The sequence below is a fragment of the Argiope bruennichi genome, chromosome 6 (genome assembly GCF_947563725.1).
Source record: "Argiope bruennichi chromosome 6, qqArgBrue1.1, whole genome shotgun sequence".
NCBI classification, from domain to species: Eukaryota; Metazoa; Arthropoda; class Arachnida; order Araneae; family Araneidae; genus Argiope; species Argiope bruennichi.
In genome coordinates, this window is record NC_079156.1 from 43,372,636 (window position 1) to 43,393,740 (window position 21,105).

At 32.0% G+C, this 21,105-nt stretch overlaps 1 protein-coding gene across 1 annotated transcript in view; it reads left to right on the forward strand.

Moving 5' to 3' along the window:
- Window positions 1-20,756, forward strand: part of LOC129971377 (carboxypeptidase B-like) — a 42,789-nt gene extending 22,033 nt beyond the window's left edge. Inside the window, exons 7-11 of the mRNA XM_056085086.1 lie at window positions 2,148-2,258; window positions 3,881-3,980; window positions 15,899-16,101; window positions 16,715-16,799; window positions 20,523-20,756. Coding sequence (XP_055941061.1) covers window positions 2,148-2,258; window positions 3,881-3,980; window positions 15,899-16,101; window positions 16,715-16,799; window positions 20,523-20,701 — 678 coding nt within the window. The 3' untranslated portion in view covers window positions 20,702-20,756. The remainder of the gene's footprint in view (window positions 1-2,147; window positions 2,259-3,880; window positions 3,981-15,898; window positions 16,102-16,714; window positions 16,800-20,522) is intronic.
- Window positions 20,757-21,105: the final 349 nt, after the last annotated feature.

The following is a 21,105-nucleotide window of genomic DNA, read 5'->3' on the forward strand; positions in this document are numbered from 1 at the left end:
TTTTTATCACAAAAATAACTCGGATAAATATCCTTAGGTAGCAAATAGCAATTATCTTTTAAACAACGCATGTTCGATCGATACTGTATTATCTAAAGAAAGCCTTATATAGCTTGTAGAAACAAATATTGAAACAAAGGAAGACTTGACAAATTATTGCTTGTCACGAGAGCAATTTATGTCCTTTAGCTTGTCAGAAACTTGATTGACACGTTTTACTTAAAACTTTCCGGAACACTTACGTGGGTATAGCGTCTATGTGTTCTGAAATTGAGGCAAAATAATTTTTTTTTTACTCATAATGTGTTAGTTTAAACACCAATCGCTTTCATTCATTTGACACCTAGGAGAACTAGATCATCTCTTTAGTTTTAGAAAATTCATTAACCCTCAGGATAGAGAAAACTCCATCGAGGTGGAGCGTAGATAGATATAAATATATCAAATAAACAATAAATCAAGAATAGTAAACATTGAAAGGCTTAAAATTTAGGAGATTGAGATGAATTTGAATATATAGTAATATTTTGATCCAGACGGATCAAATAAAACAATAGCGTAACAAAACAATTCTTTTGTTTACAGCCTTATATATGTACAAAAAACAATTTGTTCCCATCTAGGTAAATATTCTTTACAAATATTAAATAACATTTCAATCACGAAATAGCAACTTGATCAAATCGGTAAATAAATTTTTAAAAAAAGGACCGTTAAAAGTCTGTTAGTTCCAAACGACTACTCCAGGGGCCACTCCAGAAATCCACCGATCTTTATTGGGTGGATCCTGTAATAGAAACCCGAATCACATGAAACTTCTCAAAAAATCAGGAAGAACTTCTCCGTACACCGAATTCCAATTCGAAGCCTCTCACAGCTCTCCTCTTTGACTAAACTGAAATAAAAATACTACATCTTATTTCCCTCAGATATCCGCTTCCGATTTCCTCATTGGTAAGCTTGAGTTCCAATCACCTCAGCTATGCTTCCTGAATGATTTCCATTCGATTGTGTGAATGTCAGTTATCTTTGTGCCTGATCCCTAGGGAGCAGATGTTAATTATAATCAATTCGCAACTAACACTGGCTGAAGTCCACCTGGGTTCGACACTTAATGACAAAGATGCTGGTGATTAATGGTTTCTTGATGATTTGATGAGTCTCTTCGTAAGGGAAAAAAGCTTAGCATCTGGATATTTTGACGCATTATGGATCTATTTGAAACGACGAGATACACATATGTGGCTCCTCTCCTGGATATAACAAATGAGTGGACACAATGACTCTACTAGTATAAAAGGATCCACATCTGGCGTTCCGTATACACTTAACTATGTTTCGAAAAACAGGTGATGTTACATCTGGCCAAAATACCAATTAACAAATGAGGAGAAAAGAGAAACATTACAATATATAAATAAAATAATATAATAAATAACAAATGCTTGCAATAATAATAAAACTCTTCTGAATATGAATGAATTTTATAAGAACTTCGATAGTATAGAAGCGAATAAATGGGAAGTATTAAATTTTAATAATAAAGTGATACAAATACGGAAGTAAACCTATTTACAACAAGCTTCATGCATTAGGGCCGTGGTGTCTGGTGGTAAGGTCCCGCATGGGACCCGGACGGTTTCAGATTCAAAAACCGATTCCTGCCGAAGAACTGTTGTGTAAGCGAGCATGGTTAAATCCGTCGCGGCAAAACGTCCTCCAGCTGGTGTGGTGTGGAAGTTTGGGGAGGTCATTTTCGTCATCTCGTCGAGTTCAGAATTACGAGATCCGTCCCAAAATACTCCTATTGTTTATTTAAAAAGGAACGTTAATATAACTAAACTAAATCAAAAAACAAGTATTAAGTGAAATAAAAACGTGTCCGAAACACAAAATTGACCAAATTGAATATTAATAGGCTTTAAATAAAGCTTACATACTTTAACGCATATTTCTTAAAACTTTGAGCAAAAATGAAAAACATAACCTTATTCAATTTCAAATATTACTAGGCTTTGTTAATATTGCCTTTATTATTTTTATTATACTTAAAAGATTGACATTTTAAATTAGAAAATCTCTACTTTAATATTCTTGAATTTTTTTAAAATATGATTAGATATTAAATTTGATTATAAATTTTGCAGTTAATCACTGAATATGGCAAAGACCCACAAGTTACAAAGCTGGTTGACAAATATGAGTTCAATGTCATTGTGGAATCTAACCCTGATGGTTACGTCTACACCTGGACAACTGTAAGTTCTTTTTTTTTAATATTTGTTATTTTAGTAAATCAAAAATTGCTATTTTTTTAAATTAAATCTTGAATGTAACTAAGCATTCAAAATTTCTCACGCACCAAGTGAAACATTCAATAAGCATTCTTTCTCATATACAGGATTTTACTAAATAATATCAAGTTTAGAAATCATACAAGTTTAAAAATATTAAATAAACTCATCAATAACCTTGCGAGAAGAAGATGTTAAATTTCTATTTCCATTCTTTTACTTTGTACTGATCACCAGATACTGCACAAGAGCAATATTGAATTAAGAAGTGAAAAGTGTTTATGTGTAATTACAAATTTGTAATATTGATTCTTTGGCAAGTTAGTTTAATGATGAAGAATATCCTATTACTTTCATCTTACATATGTTTAATGGATGCAAGTTAATGACCTCTGATCGTAAACTTGGCGATCATTTGGCTACTTAACAGTGAATTTAGTAACTTTGGTGACAAAAACGGAAATTCACAAAATGACTCGAATTTTGACGATATCTCCATTAGAACCCGAGTTCCGGAGTTTGTTCTTGAATATTCGATACTCTGCCACGGGAGCTATAAAGCACTGAGGAGATCAGTCATTAGTGGAGGTGAGATAATTAGTAATTGAGTGAATTCTCTTTTTTGAGTGATGATCTTTTGTGACTATAACTATCGATTTTCTGCTGGTGTGAAATAGATTTCTACATCTGATAAGCTTTGGCTAAGCTTTGCCTGTATTTAGCTACCTAAGTTTTTGTCCTTTCTTGCCGTATAAAGCGTCGTTGTCCTTGATTATGCCTGTTGAAAATTACCTCGTACTACCACAGTTGGATTTTTCTGTAACAGTATTACGCGTTAGAATGGTAAACCAAAATTAGAGGATGTCAACACTCTCCGTTGAATGAATAAAAGAAAGGGAAAATAGTCAGAAGGTTAATGTAAAAATAATCATACTTTGAGATGGGAAATCAAATTTTGAGATTTATTGATAAATGAATATTAAAAACTTGAAACTGTTATTTTGTTTAAAAATCAAATCTCATATATCAAAAAAATATATTTTGATACTTGGAGTTATTGTATATAATTGTTTAAAAGCTAAATCAGCTAATAATTTGTTAAAGTGTGCAAAATTCAAATAAATAAAGAAAGGAAAGTGTTTATTAAAATAATTTCATTCCATCTAATTTACTGCATACTTGTGGTAATTTAGAAATTGATAAATTAATTAAGAAATTGGTAAGTTGATCATACTGCATGTTTGTGGTAATTATATTGATAAATTGCTGTTTCAATTCAAAATTTTTTATTTGTTTCATAATTTATTCATTCCATCCAATTCACTGCATGCTTGTGGTAATTTAGAAATTGATAAATTGATTGAGAAATTGGTAAGTTGATGAGTTGATGATATTGCATGTTTGTCATAATTATATTGATAAGTTGCTGTTTTAATTCAGAATTTTTTTTTATTTCATAATTCATTTAATATTCAAAATCCCCTTAAAATTATTTTTAAAATGTAAAAATGTTGAAAGTAGAGTGTTGTATTTGTATTGAAGTATTTTTTTTTGTATAAAATAACATGAAATATTTTTAATAAAAGGACCGATTATGGAGAAAGACCAGATCTCGCAGCAGTATTGACTGGTTGGGTGTTTGCCGAGGAGCTGATGCCAACAGGAATTTCGACATCGAACACTGCGGTGAGTAAATATTGCCTTTATTATAAGATTTGAGTGTCTACAAAAGTTTGGTAATTCTTAACATCTATTGGATTTATTGTAAATTATCAAGATATATCATGCGTAGGGATTGCAATACCGGTATACCGGGATACCGAATACCGGTATTTTAAGCCATTTGTACAATTTTGTAATACCGGTATTCACAAGTTTAAATACCGGTTTTTCGGTATTTGATGGAAATTTTTAAAATTGTCTCCATTATATGTTCAGGTATAGCGAACATAGCAAAATAGTATACGTTTTTGTTTTTATGTTTCCCTAACGGGAGAAATTAATTAGCTAAATAATTGCTTAAATCTAAATTAGCGAAACATGGATTATCCCTGAAAGAAAATATTGTATCCATAACAACTGATGGAGCAACAATTATGAAAAAAGTTGGAATGTAGATGGGTGCAAATCAGCAGTTGTGTTATGCACATGGAATTCAATTAGGAGTAATTAGGAGTATTATACCAACAAAATAAAGAACAGAAGAATTCAAATACTGTGAATATAGAAACTTCGGATTCCAATTTTGAAAAGAGAGTGAGAGTGATATTGACACTGAAGACTATGACAATATAATTGTTGAAGAAGGTATTGCTAATGAGGATGAAATATTAACCTATCAAGAATTGCTTCCTATAATTTATAAAGTTCGAAAAATTATTAAGATATTTAAACGTTCCCCTATAAAAAGGATATATTACTTAAATATATACTAACTGAAAATAAAACAGAATATATGTTAATATTAGATTCTAAAACACGTTGGAACAGTTTACGTCTAATGATGGAACGGTTTTTGAAACTGAGAAATCCAATACAAAAAGCAATAATCGACTTAAACCTGTAAATTAATTTTTCAAATAGTGAATCCGAATTAATATCCAGAACTGTATGAGCTCTACTTCCAATAAAACTGACTATTGAGGCATTATGTGGGAGAGATTCTAATTTATTAACAGCTAATGCAACAATAAATTTCATGTTGCAGTCACTGAAAGAACAGCACACATCACTATCTGAAGAATTATATATTACATTGAAAAATCGCACAGAAGAAAGGCATACAGAAATAGAAAATGTCTTATGGTATTTACATAATTATAGTGATTTTAAAAATGAAAATGAAAAAGAAGAAAAGAACCAATTCAAATCTGATTAAGTTTAGATTAAATTTTCTTAAAATTTTTTAACCCACAAACCTATCCACATTCAGAAGAATTCGGTTCAATTATCGAAGATTAGGATGTCACTACTGTCGATAGTGAAAAGGAATTGGCTCTTCAACAAAAATTAAAATTAGCGATAAATAAAATAAGTTATAAGTTAAGAATAAAATAAGTTATAAGTTTATAAGTTACAAATTATTTTTTGTGATATTTACACTCTCTAACATAACTGCCAGAAAAAAACAAAGAAAAAACAAAGAAACACCTGTGTTTTCATTCTTTTTCTAAAATTTCTAATACCGGTATTAAAACCGGTATCCCGGTATTAAGATTTCAAAAATACCGAATACCGGTATTAAAATTTTGGTCCGGTATTGCAATCCCTAATCATGCGGTTTTTAAAGAATCTTAGCTTTTTTTTGATTTGATATAAAATTGTACTTTTTGATAACGATGGTGTTTGTTTGTTTTTATGTCCACTGCCGTAAATCACTAAAAATTGAAAACTATTGAAGTTGCTAACAATCCTGAAAAAAAAAATCTTGAAGTAATCAGAAAAACTCAGGAAATCAACCATATTATGTGTTCATGAAGCTCGGCCAGTAGAATTCGATTTTAACGGCGACCAAAAAGCCCCAAGAAAAAGTTTCGCCAAATTATAAAAATATATATTTCAGTATGTTATAAATATATTCAAGTACTCAATATAAATATTATAAAAATATATTAAATTATAAAAATATTCACCGAATTGGCGTATTTTTTTCTGAGTGCTTTTAGGTCGCCATTACAACTGATATGTACCTTTCGGTTAAATCTTGGTATCTTATATATTTGGAAACTTCTATTTTTTGGCGTACTTTGAGAAACGTCAAGTATTTTGAACCATAAAATAAACATGTGCCCGTTTGTTGACTATCGCTTCCCTTGATTATATTGCTAACTGTCTATAAGTATATCTTATAATATTTTGATATTTTTAACTCCCTAGATTTCTTAAATTAAAAGCAATATAGTCTGTTAATATGCATTTATAGAATGTATTAAACCATTAGATTATGGCTTGATGATTTCACAAGTATCCTGTTAAACTGCGTATTTTAGTAATGAAATAAGAAATTGATTTTATTTTTTCTAATTCATTCAACAATATCCTTTTTGCTCAGTTCGATTGATCATAATGATAATTACTCATCCTCTCTTCAATAGCAATATACTTATTCATCTCAATGTCGTAGCGCAGTAGAATAAAGACTAATAATTATATGGGCATGCTAATTACATGTCCATTCCATAATAACAATAAACTTATTCATCTCAATGTCGTAGCGCAGTAGAATAAAGACTAATAATTATATGGGCATGCTAATTACATGTCCATTCCATAATAGCAATAAACTTATTCATCTCAATGTCGTAACGCAGTAGAATAAAGACTAATAATTATATGGGCATGCTAATTACATGTCCATTCCATAATAGCAATAAACTTATTCATCTCAATGTCGTAGCGCAGTATAATAAAGACTAATAATTATATGGGCATGCTAATTACATTTCCATTCCATAATAGCAATAAACTTATTCATCTCAATGTCGTAGTAGAATAGAATAAAGAGAATAATTATATCTACATGATAATTACATTTGAGTATGCCTATTCTTCTGTTCACTCATTACCTACATATCTTCTCGTTATATATTTGGTGGTGCAATAAATCAACCGAATTTTAAATCTACAATAAAGGTAATTTAGGTAATTTATCCTCTTCCTATAAATCCCTTTATGATATATACCGTGATATAATGGAAAAAATATCTATATAAAGATTCTAGTTTCTCTTTCCTAGTTAATTTTTTTTTAAATTAGGAATTTTCCCTAATTTAATTAGGAATTTTTCTAATTTAATTTCCTTTTCGCTGACATTTCGTTTGCTATAGAACTAATGAGTAATACTATCTACATGCGGGATACAATACCTACTATTAGCTCACACACTCTCTATATATATCTAGTTCAAACTTTCAATCGTTAATAAAATACTTTTTATTCATCCACTCAAGTTCAAATACATTTTTTAAACTTGTAGTGGGTGACACTTGATGTTAATATAGATTTTTTCAAATATTAATTAGTTAATTAAATTTGTCCTGTAATTTCTATTTGGTCGCCAAAGTCGCTAAATCCGTCGCCAAGTTTATCACCAATTTTGTAATTATTTAATAAAAAGGAACTAAATTAAAAAAAAACGTTGACCTATGTAGGAATTGACTTAAAAAATTTTGTTTTATATATTACTTGTATTTTTATACTTTGCAATAAATCTATTTATCCTCGTGTTACTATAGATCAAAAGAGTGATGATATTTATATTTTAATTATCTCTAAAGCTATTTAACTTTATCTTCGTTGATGTGGCAATAAATTTCTTCACGGTTAATGTCTTAATGTAATAGCAAAAGAAGAGGTGATCTAATTTTTTTTTCGTCGTTAGTAAGAAGCTTATTCATTGTGCACGTCTTTGTGCATAGAACAAACGGGTAATGATATCTACGCTGTGATACAAAATTATTCATCACATATATCATTTTGCATAGATTAAAAAATAATATTAGCTACAATGTGACTACCTTTTCATAGATTAACCAAGCTAGAAATTAGTTGTGCGATATTTTAACCATTTAAAGGTCCATTTTTTTCTAGTCATATTATGTTAAATTATTTTTAGGCTTGAAATTAGAATAAGAAAAGGGATTCCTTTAGCTTATTAGTTAAATTTAATTAATTAATTAATTAATTAATTTGGTTCATTAATAATTAAGTAACAAATCAAGTCACATCATTTTGTCTGAGATAAAGAACTGAAACATCTAAGTTTCTGACTTACTAAAAAAATGTGTCAGAACTTATGCCAACCTACATAATTTCATACAAAGATTGATAAATTTGGTGGGAAGCATACTTCCCACGGCCTTAGAAAGGGTTAAATAACCGCATACTGAGAAAAAAATCTACTAATTTTAGAGAATTTTCACAACATTTTTACTTTCTCGTATTAGTATAGAGAAAGTATAGTAATAGCCTAAAAATGTGAACTCCAGAATTTGACGAATTTCCACGTATTAGACCTCCTTGATTTAGAAAAACCCATTTTTGGAAAATGTCCATTCGTCTGTCTGTGACAAAGAAAACTGAGAAACGTTTTAAACTAGACGGTTGAAATTTAGTATGCGGTCTTTTAATTGAATTTGCAGATTTCATCAAATTCTGAGTAAAATCTGTTCAGTGGTTTATCTGTCCGACTATTAGAAGTTAACTCTATAATTGCAAAATGAAAAGACCTGGACAGATAATATTCGGTAAATAGATTTAACATATTTACTATAGACGCCTGCCAAATTTTGAACTAAATAGAACTAAGGGTTGTACCGAACTTTCAGAAACACGTAAACGCAATGACTGAAATATATAAAATTTGGTATGGGATTTTATGACTAAAATCGTAATTTTGTGTCAAAAGTTTTTTTCAGTCGACTGGGAAGAACGTATTTGAATTCAAAATAATTCGGTTTTAGGATACTTTTAATGGTAACATATCAGGGATTAAAAGCCAAATATTTAGCGCCAAGGATGGCACAACAGATTCAGTAAAAATACTAAATTTATCACAAAAGTTAATACTTCTTAACTATTGTATGCCAATGTCATGCAATGCCTTTTCTTTGGAATCACAAGTTTATTACAGATTATGCGAGAATTTTTTTGGGACAACTTCCGCTATTATAGTTAGTAATAGTATTGTTATAGCATTTTTATTGTTAGTAAAATAAGATAGTAAACATAGATCTAAAATTCTAAAAATTTTCCGAATATAAATCTCTAAAAATTAATTTTTTTTCTATTGTTTAATCTGGATAATTTAGGAGAAATAATATTTAATATATACTTATACAGATGCCTATCGAAAAAAAAAACTATTGATGAAATAGTCAGGATATTTCGAAAATACACCGTTTTTCTTAAAAAGACTAGAAAATATCATAAAAATTTCCGACACATTTAAAGAAAAACATCTGAAAAGTGATCGAACAGTTGTATATCCAACATGAAGAAAGCTCTAGCCAGAAAATGCCTTCAATCTCCACAACCTGTATTTTCTGTCGAAGACAAGTCGATTCCGTCATTTTGTGGAACTGTAGATATTGTAACAGCAAGAATGCTGACCGAATCGTTTTCACATCGGTTTTATGTCTTTTGGCTACTACCTCCAAAAACTTCGATACTTTCCAAGATAACATCGCAACAGTTTGAAACGGCGAAAATGTTTTACTGTAGCTTGAAACGGCAACGTTGTAAAACTTTGGGAAGGCCATTGTATTCGTCATCTACCTTTTTCGCTATTCGGATTCTTTGCGAACTGTTTTACTGCAGCGCAAAATTGTGTTCAGGATATTCGAAAGGCTCTTATAGTGATTGATTCTGAGAAAATTCGAAATTATTCGATAACAAAAATTTGCAATCATTCTGAATTTATTATATATTCCTATAAAACCCAAGTGCTATCTATTGAAGAATCAATAATAGTCTTATTCATGTAAGTTATTACAAATGAAAATCAAAATAACAGGAAAACACTTTTTATGATTGATTTATGTTATTCAATATATGGAAAACCGCTATCTTCGCTGGGCAGTTTTTGATCCTTTTTGTAAAAATGTGCTTTTTTGGTGAAAATATTTAAATATGAATCACATACTGATTACATATGAATATTTTACATATGAAATGGTCATTTAAATAAAAGAAATCTGTTTAACATGTTATTCGAAACAATCTGCTAAATCACAGTATTCATTTTACAGTTTATCTGTCATTACTTATATTTTCGAACTTAAAATCAGTTTTACCATGGTGAAATCGGGCCCAAGATGACTCTGTATGACACTGTCAGCATGAGAGGAGATGGGAAAAAGCTCTATTAGTTAAAAAATGAAGCAAAAAGGACGAGTTCGAACCGAGGATCCCCAACACACACTTCATTCATGTTGTTCTGACCACTATATTAGGGCCACGGTGGCCTGGTTGTAAGGTCTCGGCTTGTGAACCTTAAGGTTTCAGGTTCGAAACTTGATTCCATCGAAGAACCGTCGTGTAAGGGGGTCTGTTGCACGTTAAATCCGTCATGCCAAACGTCCTCCCGCTAGCGTGGTGTGGCGAGGAGAGGGGGGTTCCAGCTGAGATGTCGTCCTCGTCATCTGACCGTGATTTAAAATTACGAGGTCCGTCACAAAATAGCCCTAGTGTTGCTTTACAACGGGACGTTAATATAACTAAACTAAACCGACCATTATATTGCACAACCCACATTTCGAAGTGGAAATTCAATTCACTTATTCTAATAGTTTCAGAAAAATTTCTTTTGAGTAAAATCGTGTTTTATCAGGAAAGGTACCTATAGATTTCTATCAAATTTTTAACGAAGTAAGTTATTAAAATTCCTATCTGTCCCTGTTTCTGAATTCAAATTAAGACGATAATTATAAAATGAAGAAAACTAGAAAAATATTGGTAAACAGATTTAACATCTCAAGAGTAGGCACCTATTGTTGTTTCTAATGGCTCTCGTCTGGGCAAGCCCACTGACTTAAAGAAGTCATTTGTGGTTTATGCCAAGGGTGCGTCTCTTGTTTTTTCAGTAGCGCCATCTAGGGCCAAGAGAACGACATAGCTACACACACGTCATTACCCTTTTTACGGGTAATGACTTCATTCATGCATTTCATTCACTCATCCACAGATCGTAATTCAGACATGAACCAGAGAACAATCACCTCTGATCCAGTATCCCCAGTGGTATTACTCTCGACATGGAGGACTTTGTGACCACGACAGATTTATACGCGTTTCAGCCACCACGCACACGGGGAGTCTTCGGCCGGCGGGGTTCGAACTCGCAACCAAAGGGGCGCGATTCCGAAGCCATACCAACCAAGCTATCCCGGTCTGTAGGTATCTATCAAATTTGGAAGCAAATCAGTCTTGAGTCTGATCACTTGCAGTTTTAAAAACGATAACTTAGGTAAATGAAGCGAAACAACTCAACACTAACAACTTAGATAAAGGAAATTTAATTCGTAGTGTTGGAATCTAAAGTGTACCTCCTTATTAAATTATGAATTAGAGAATTTAAATATATGCGATCTGATGTATGATTTTGTGACAGCAATTGTATTTCTGAATAAAATTTTGGCTTCATTAGGTTGTACAAAAACGTTCAAAATAAACATTTGGTTTTTTGGTTCGTGAGAATTTAGATTATCCCAAGGATTGTTGTTATTTATAATGGCACTTGCCATGGACGATCTCGTTTACGAATTCAGAGATTTTAAGCCAAGGGAGCGTCTCTTGTTTTAGTAGTTCCAAATAGGGCCAAGAGTACGTCTTAGCTACTCACGCATCACATTCGCTTGCACAACCCCTTTATACAGGTGAGGGGGGCACATTCACATATCTCACAGACAGAACAGATGAAGAACTACCACGCCCGAACCTAGACTCGAACGCAGGACGCCTAGATCATGAGAAAGACGCGTTACTCCTAATCCAGGGCGCCGGCATTTCAAGGATTAAATGAAAGTAGTGCACTCTCATAATCTCTTTTGTAACTTATTCACTCATGGTATAGGGTTAATAATATACAAGTACATTTATTAAAGAATATAATGGTTTATTAAGAGAATGTTTTCGGCTTATTAAGAGAATGTTTTCTGTTTAATTAGATATTTTTTTTTAGGTTTATTAAGAGAATGCTTTTGGTTTATTGAGAGAATGTTTAGGAAAGACCTCCCCCCCCCTGTCCTGGTTAAATTCTGAAACATGGATTAACCATTGTCAATGATTAACAACAAACAAACCCGAATGATATCCTTGCTTTTAAATATGAACAAATAAATAATTTAGTTTCCAAACACAATGCTACTACAGCAAAATTCCTAGAAAATATAAAATTATTTACTATGAGCTTCCAGGTACATGTTCATTGTTCTTCTTAAATAACACGAATCATTTGCTTTTTATCAAACAAACGAAATCAACGAATTTCACCTTGATCACAATAAAGAAACCCAAAGTTCGCAAAGCCGTTTTCGTTCATACATAAAACATTCTTTTGTCCCATTTACGACATTCATATTAGAATGAGAATTCACCGATTTGTCCCCAGAGCACAGTTTGCCTACGGTTTGATGAACAAGCTGCATCGGCACTTCATTATTGTCGGCTCTTTAACTTCCAAAGGCGACACCATGGCAAATTTGTTGGCTATTTAGTATTCTTCTGGGTGTATTTAATTCGTCTGTCTTGTTTTGAAGTAGCCTATTTATTTCAGCAACTGTAATGGCGATCTTGGGTAATCCACTCTTTATGACTTCTTGTATAGATTTTCAGATATGAAACGAGGATCAGGGCCGAAGTTTAAGAATATGCATCTGTGTTATCATGCCAGTTACAGGGGTTGGTAAATGTTCTATGATGCTCATCATCAGATCAATAGGAACAAAGCAGTTCTTATTTTCTGTCTATCACAAATTGGGAAAAGTGATGTAAATTTTACATAAATGATAATTTAACCCTTTGTATTTGGATGGTGGCTCTCATTCATCATTCAAAATGGTGCATTATTTTGACGTTTTATTTATTTATTTTTTCATTTTAATTCTTAAAAATACCTAAAGAATGGTAAAAAGATGCATATTCATGTTTTTCAGGGAAATTCAACTTAAAACAATTGTATGTATATATTTTTTGGTGTAATAAACAAGTCCAAGTATTAAGTGAGTAATTATTCAACGAATTACTTTTCCGAGTGTAAAAAGGTTAAATTATGATGATTAAGGCAGGTAAATAATTGGATAGTCGATTTTTTTGCGCAATTAGGAAACTTTTGTTATTTAATATTCTTATTGTTTGAATAGATTTCTTTATAAAACTGTTTGAATTTTTTTTCTATTTTTTTTGTAAAAATTTCTTTATAAAACTGTTTCAATGCTATTTTATATCTTTAGATGCTATTTTCTCATATTCTAATCTTTGATCGAATTTTCTTGCAAAAAGCATAAATTAAAATTTAATGTATATTTTTTCTTCAAATTTGGTATAATATTTTCTTAATATGTTCTACAATTACTAAATTAGAGAATAAGTAATCTATACATTTAAAAACATTTTTATGCAATGAGAAAAAATTGAAATTTTCGTGTTATTTCTTAACCCTGAACTGGGGACGTGCGGTCTGTGAGACCGCTAGCGATGGATTTTCAGTCACCCCTATTCTATTTTTAGGTCAATTGAATGGATTGACCCTGTAGCTTCCTGTTTTGTGACCTTCAATACACGTGCACTTTTTCAACCGATTTCAGCAGATGTTTTTTAAATTAATTCAGTTATTTCTTCGAGTGCGGTCTCTAAGACCGCATCTCCCTGTTAGTGTCCCAGTGATAAACAAGGCTTAGCAGATGGCGCTAAAACGTGGACCCGAAATATCATTCAGTTTACTGATCCTATTATGAAGCCGTGCTCCAGACACTTTTAAATGAAGCAGAAAGTGGTTTTAGTGATAAGAATAATTGCACAGAAGAGTTTTTCGATGAAAGTTCGCATTCAACTGATTTTGATATGTATGTTCAAACATAATTAATTTCTCTAGTGATAATGTATTTTGAAAAATTTATAAAATATATTAATATACCAAGAGATATATATACATAATTTATAGGTTGATTTTTATCTAGTTCTTAACTTATATGCTTAAAATGCCCTAGAAAACCGCGCTATGAAAGTCACACAAACCGATAAAAAAAGGGCCAATTTTACCTATTGTCATTTTTTTTTATTTTTCATATAATTGCCGATATTTACATTATATTGTTTTCTATATACTTTCATATACTGTAAAAATAAATATTATTTAAAAAGTAAAAAGTAATATACTTTTTCAAGAATATTATTTATTGTAACATGTAATTTGAGGAGAAAATGTATGTTCCAACGCATTTACTTTTTTCAATGATAATATATTTTGAAACATTTCTAAAACATATCTGTATATCAAGAAAAATATCTGCAAAATATATTGGCAGTTTTTCATACTAATACATTCATTAAAAAATTTAATTTGAGTGTAACTGAAATGCGGTCTCGTAGACCGCACCACCCCAGTTAAATCCTAAAATTTCACCTCCTCACTTAAGGGTTAACAGAATTAACCCTTATTTAACCCTTTCAGGGGCCGTGGGAAGTATGTTTCTCACCAGATTTTTCAGTTTTGGTATGAAATTATGTAAACTGGCCCAAGTTCTGACAAATTTTGCGATTAGACAAAAACTTAGACGTTTCAGTTCCTTATCTCACATAGAATGGCGTTTTTTTATTTGTTTCTTAATTACTAATTATCCATAATAATTAATTAATCAAATTAAATTTATTTAATAAGCTAAATGAATCACTTTACTTAAGCCAATCTTAATCCTAAAACTATTTTAATATACCATGACTTGCAAAAAATGGCCTTTTAAAGGTTAGAGAATGGATAGAAATACAATTCATTTTTTGTTCCAGATCTAGATAATATATTTCATATGCTATCTGCAAAATTTTAATCAAATCATTTGATAAACCTCTAAACTAGAAGATTTTTACTTTATATCTCTCTTTAGACGAAAACGACCTCTTTTTTTTTAAAAAAAATTGCCACTTAAGTCGTATATTTTTATTTCATAAAGGTTTTATAGTATTTTTAATGCAAATATTCAAAAATATAACTATTTTCGAAAGCTTTTCAAAAAAATTATCCCGAATGTTATAACATACTTTAAAGATATTTTCTATTAAAAAATCGAAAAGAATTTGTAAAATTTAACATGTCGACATTTTTACCAGAATATGATAAAAAAGGATTGAAATGTTATATAAAATTTAAAAATTGACTCATAATTCATTATGGAGCAATCTATTCGTGAAGTAAATGCAACTAATAAAGTAAACTATTGCTAATTGTTCAATTATCCAAGTTTTGAGCAAAATATTTACATTAAAATGACAATTTTTCTCTTTTTTGGTTATAAAATTCTTTTATTTCTTCATTTTCTACTACATTAAGGAATAATAGTTTAAGAGCTGTGATGTGATAACATCACCATACCTCTTAACCCGTTCTTCAGTGTCTTTATTGACAAACTAAATGACAAGATAAATGCAGTCGCAAGTTTAAATTATATCAAGGTACGGCCCCTTCTCCTACTGTCGGAATATTTTTACTTTGAGTATAAAGTTTACATAGTCACTGTACCATTAAAGCAATAAAATTTCTATACCCATTATATTAATGCAAAGTTTCAATCTTAATCAAGAAAGAGGAAAAATAGGCAACCATAAAATTTAACGGTATCTGCTATAAGTAATATCTTCCTAGTGTCTTGAAATTAGAGAAAACATTCTCCTATTTATTTACAAAAATTTCACTTTCAAGAGCTACTTAGAATTTTAACAACCCATCATTTATCTATACTTTCTATATTTATAATTTTTTGGGAAGGAAACGATATTTTTATGAATGGATTTATCTGAAATCCTTTGTCATTAGTAACTCAAAAATTATTTACTTTGTATTAAATCGAGTAGTTTATTTCAAATGATGAAAATGAATTATTTTTCTTCTTCAGGAGTGGGCACCAGTAGGAAACCTTGCGAAGAAATCTATTGTGGCGACCGACCCTTCTCAGAGAACGAATCTCGTGCCATCAGAGATCTCATGATTGCCCTCGGAAGCCGTCTAAAAGCATACTTCTCCATCCATGCTTTCTCCCAACTGTGGATGACCCCCTATGGTACTACCAAACAATATCCACCCAATTACCTTGAATTGGTAAGACATAATCTATTGGGAATAATTGCATTCTTGTAAAAAGTTCTTGCAAAAATGCATATAGATTTTGAGCAAAGTTTAGATTGTTTCAAAGTTTTGCAAAAGCTTTTATTTACATTAAGATGGTATATCAATTTACTTTACAAATACATTGCTTATTATTAGGATTAATTTTCATTGATCTTTAGAAATTTTTAAATTTGTATTTCCTGGTGTAATTGGATGGTTGGGATTTTAATCTCACCCAAAATTTTGTAAAGTTTTTCACAAATTTTAGATATTTAATCAACTAACTATATAAATTGCAATTAAAAAGGTGATTTTCATTAAAAAAAATACTAAATTGCACTTAAGGTAATCATTAGCATTAAATTACACTTAAGATAATCATTATCAGTAAATTACTTTTAAGGTAATCAAATGAAGGAATATAAGAAATATAAGAATTTTCGAATTACGTTCTCTACGTTCGATGTAGAAAATGAACACTGAAATAGTAGCTGCAAAAGACATTGTCACTGAAAAGAAGTTTTGATTGCAAATATTTACAGGAAATTTTGTTTAATATATCTAATGATAAAGTAATTGTTTATTTATTTTATCTATATTTCAGACTCGAATTGGTACGGCAGGTGTAGATGCATTGGCTAAAAAGTATGGCACTAAATATGATCTGGGATCCATCGCTAATATCATTTGTAAGTTCATCGTTTACTTCTCTCTTTTAAATCATTATTCAAATATTGTTAACTGTTATTCAGCTTTAGATCTAATATTGAACTATTTGTTTTGCTTTCCCATCAACTCATCGAAGAGGGTAAGCCTAAAATGCCTGAGAAATAAGTGGCTAATTAAGTAAGAGGAATCTCTGAACTGTTGGAGTTATAGTAAATAGTGTGGATTGGGTAATAGCTTGTGGTGAATAGCTTATAAGCCAATTAACAGCTACTCTACCTGAGCAATTGCTTTTGTATTGTGGTCATGTTATTCGGCGAACCACAAGGTCCCAGGTTCTATCCTCTCTCATGCCAATTCGCGACATTGGTGACCTCGGACGATGAACCTTCAACCTTCGTACAGCTGTTGTGACGCCATCTACCCACAGCAACCCAAAGTCGTCAGATTCACTTGACGCAGCAACACAAAAAGGCCGCAGCAACCCATAGTCGTCAGACTCACTTTACGCAGCAACATCAACCACACACGCTCGCCATAACGCTTGGCACTGCCCAAATGGGTACAGGCGCATTAGAATCAACAGCCAAAACACATCACCGCTCAACAACCATATCGTTCGTCATTGGAGGGAGAGTCTGAGGTGAATAGCTTATAAGCCAGTTAACAGCTACGCTACCCGAGCAATTGATTTTGTATCGTGGTCATGTTACTGGGTTACAAACCCCAAGGTCCCAGATTCTATCCTCGCTCATATCAATCCGCTACAAGCTCAACTCCCGTAATAGAATGAATCATGAGCCGTCGGTTAGTCAGTCATTTAGTTTTTATGGCACAAGAGTCACATCTGGGTATGCTGCGCCAAACATATGGTTGAAGGTAAAAAGCACATAATGAAGTTCTAGAGCAGAGGTTCCCAAACTTTTTTTTCTCGTGGACCACTTTCAAAATTTTACTATTTTCGGTAGACCCCCTGCTGTTACATTTCTACTGTATTCCCAAAACTTCTAAAAAATATCACCCTAAATTGGGGGTGTTAAAAAGAAAAAAAAAAGTAGCACATTTTCTTGTGTCCTATTTATTAAAATAATACTTGTGGTTATACAAAATTATAAACATTTATTATTACAAACAATCAGCAATTGACAAAAAATCAATAATGAACTCTGAAATGTAAATCAACAATAAAAAATAGCCATACTTTTAATGAGATGGATGTACTTGATGAATTGACAGCAAATTATTAATATTTGGCTTCAGTTTTGTAAGAAGTAATCTCAAATCTCCCCGTTCTGTGATTTTCAATCTCCTTTTTTTTTGTTAACAGGTTGGTAACGGCACTAAAACTTCTTTCGACAAGATATGACGAGGGAAACGCTATCAAAAACTTTCTCGCAATTTCCCACAGCCCAGTATATTTTTCGGGAATTTTTGCCTGCAGCCAAAATGTTTGATAGCCTTTTTTAAATTTCACCTTCAGTTTCCTCGTTGGTGCTGAGCTCAAGTAGCTCCTCTTGTAATGCCACATTCGCCTCTTCCATTTCATCAAATGGGGTTATGATCCATGGTGGTATTTCCATCGTCAGAATATATTCAAATCTATTTTTGAAGTCATCATGCAGGGTATTTAAATGTTGAGCGTATGTCTGAATATCCTCATCAAGACATTCTATCTGTGATCAGTGCGGAAACTGGGAGAATTCGCGCCGACTAATATTTTGCTTCATTAATTTCAATTTGTCAAGAAAAGCCGAAATCACACCCTTTGTTTTTATTAAATTAAGGCTATTCCCTTGTAACTGCAAGTTAACGTCATTGAATTACGTTGATAGGTAAATCCAAGTCAAAATTTTTGTTCTTTATTATGAAAACCAGAAAATTTTTCGTGAACCCCCACTTACAACTTGTGAACCCCTGTTTTCTTTTCACGTCTGCGTGGACCCCCGAGTGGTCTCCTATGGACCCCTGGGGGTCCACCTGGACCACTTTGGGAACCTATGTTCTAGAGAGTTGTAAAAAAATTGCAATAACTAAGAAACGGGAGATAAAAATGCTCCTGATTAAATGAGATGGAAAAGTGCAATCTCTTTCAAGAAGTTAAATATATTTGGATAGGGATATTCTTCCACGAAGGTAACAAATGATTGGGGATGACATACCAATTAAACGTAATCGGTGGGGATTAAAAATTGGACATTCAGATAAAATATTAATGACACTCAAATAAACTTGACATGCAATGCAAATGGGACATCTTTCACCAAGCAAAAGATGTTTATGCATCACAAGAGTATGGTCAAATATGAGTAAGGATGCGTCTTGACAGGACTTATTTCGGATAATTAGGATACCTTGGTCAGGATGAAGACCAATTGCTCATTCATTACTTGGTTTTATTAATCATTCTTTTCTTGTTTTTCCCGAATTTCCCTATAATCCAAATATGAGAAGAAAACGAAGGTTCAACACCATGTTTTCGCTCTTCATTTACATGTAAAACTCTGTTTTCAGCGATTATGGTCTAGGAATATTTGTCCACATTCATTTATATTTCATTTCATGGGAATGCAAAAATTCGTTATTGGTCGACTTGATTAAGGGTGGCTTTATCTTTCTTGTAAGATATCATTAAAGGTCTTCATAAGGTATCTTTGTAATAATTTCTTCCTTCATATAAAAGTAGAATATTGTTACGAACCTGCGATGCTGCTTCCCAGCATAGTTGGTTCCATAGGAGGTCCCGGAGCTTGGCGGCCATTTGGCGACGAATTAGGCGACTTTGGCGCCAAAATAGATTATACCCGAAACATCGAGAATTTTCCCGATCCGTCCAGTAGGAACGGAGATACGCCTCGAACGTTCCTGGTTGGTTGAGAGGCTTCTAGCCCCGCCTCCTGAGACCTATAAAAGGAAGCACCCGCAGCTGTCGGGCAGTGGTGAATGGGAGTCGTGGACCAATGGAGTCGAAGAGTAGTTGGAAGCGACGGTGAAGAACTCGTCTGCCAGGGACTAGCGGAGCAGCGACGGAGTAGAGCTGCTGTGTATTCTGTTGTATGCAGCTGTTGTATGCTGCACGTCTCGGCTAAAGATAATCGTGTTCTGTGCTATATATAGTTGTCGTCTTTGTGCTGTCCTGTGTGTTTTCATGTAAATAAACGTCGTTGTTTCATTTTCTACTGCCGCCTGCTGATCGAGCGTTCTTCACACTATATAACTCCCACTATCCAAACGAACCCCGGAAATTTCGTAACAATATTATAAATTTTATAACATTCTAATGAATTATTAAGGCTATAGACAATTTTTAAAATGCTTAATTTCTCATGGAATGCCCTTGTAATATAAAAATAGCACAAAGGTAACTTCAATGAAATAACACACAGGTCAGTCAAATTCAAAATTCTTTACAGAAGCTGTATTCTTTTATTTGCATAGTTCCATTTCCCTGTTATTGGAAGTATTCTTATGATGATTCCTATAAGTAATATTACTTACTATTATAATCAATATTCTTATGATGATTTGTACGACCTTCAAAATATAGAGCAATGTCAAAGAAGTATCACTCAAAATCTAGACAAATTGGGAATTCAAATAAGACGTAAATCCATTTTTCCTTTATTTTATTTTCTAATTTTTGAAAAACAAACGTATCATAAATATAATGAGAGCATTTTATTATAAATGTCAATTATATATTTTACTGAGCACCTGAGTGATTTTTTATGCTGAAATTTTATTTTCAGATGAAGCAGCTGGATCGTCTGTTGACTATGCCTACGTGAAACAGAATGTCCAAATAGCTTACGCTTTGGAATTGAGAGACACTGGAAGGTACGGATTTTTCTTGCCACAGAACCAGATTCTGCCAACCTGTGAAGAAACATACGATGGTTTAATAGCCGCCATTGAAGCTTTGAAATAACTAAACAATCAGACGATTTCATAGAGCAGCTAAAAAATAAAACATTATTGCTTAATTGTGTTTTTATTGTGTTGCATGATGGCTTATTTCTCTTTTTTTTTACTTTCTCGTATATGTAGTCTAAAGTATGATAATAATCAAAAAATCTGGACCCAATATTTTGACGAATCTCCATGCTTCAGCTCGCCATGATTTCGAAAAATACATTTTTGGAAAATGTCCGTCCGTCTGTCTTAAACAAAGATCATTCAAATGCGCTTTGAGTTAGGCGGTTGAAATTTAATATATGGTCTTTGGAATAAATTTTCAGAATTCTATCAATTTTCGAGTAGAATCTGCTCAAAGGACGTCCATCTATCCGTCTGTTCGAATAAAAGTTAACACGATAATTACATAATGAAGTG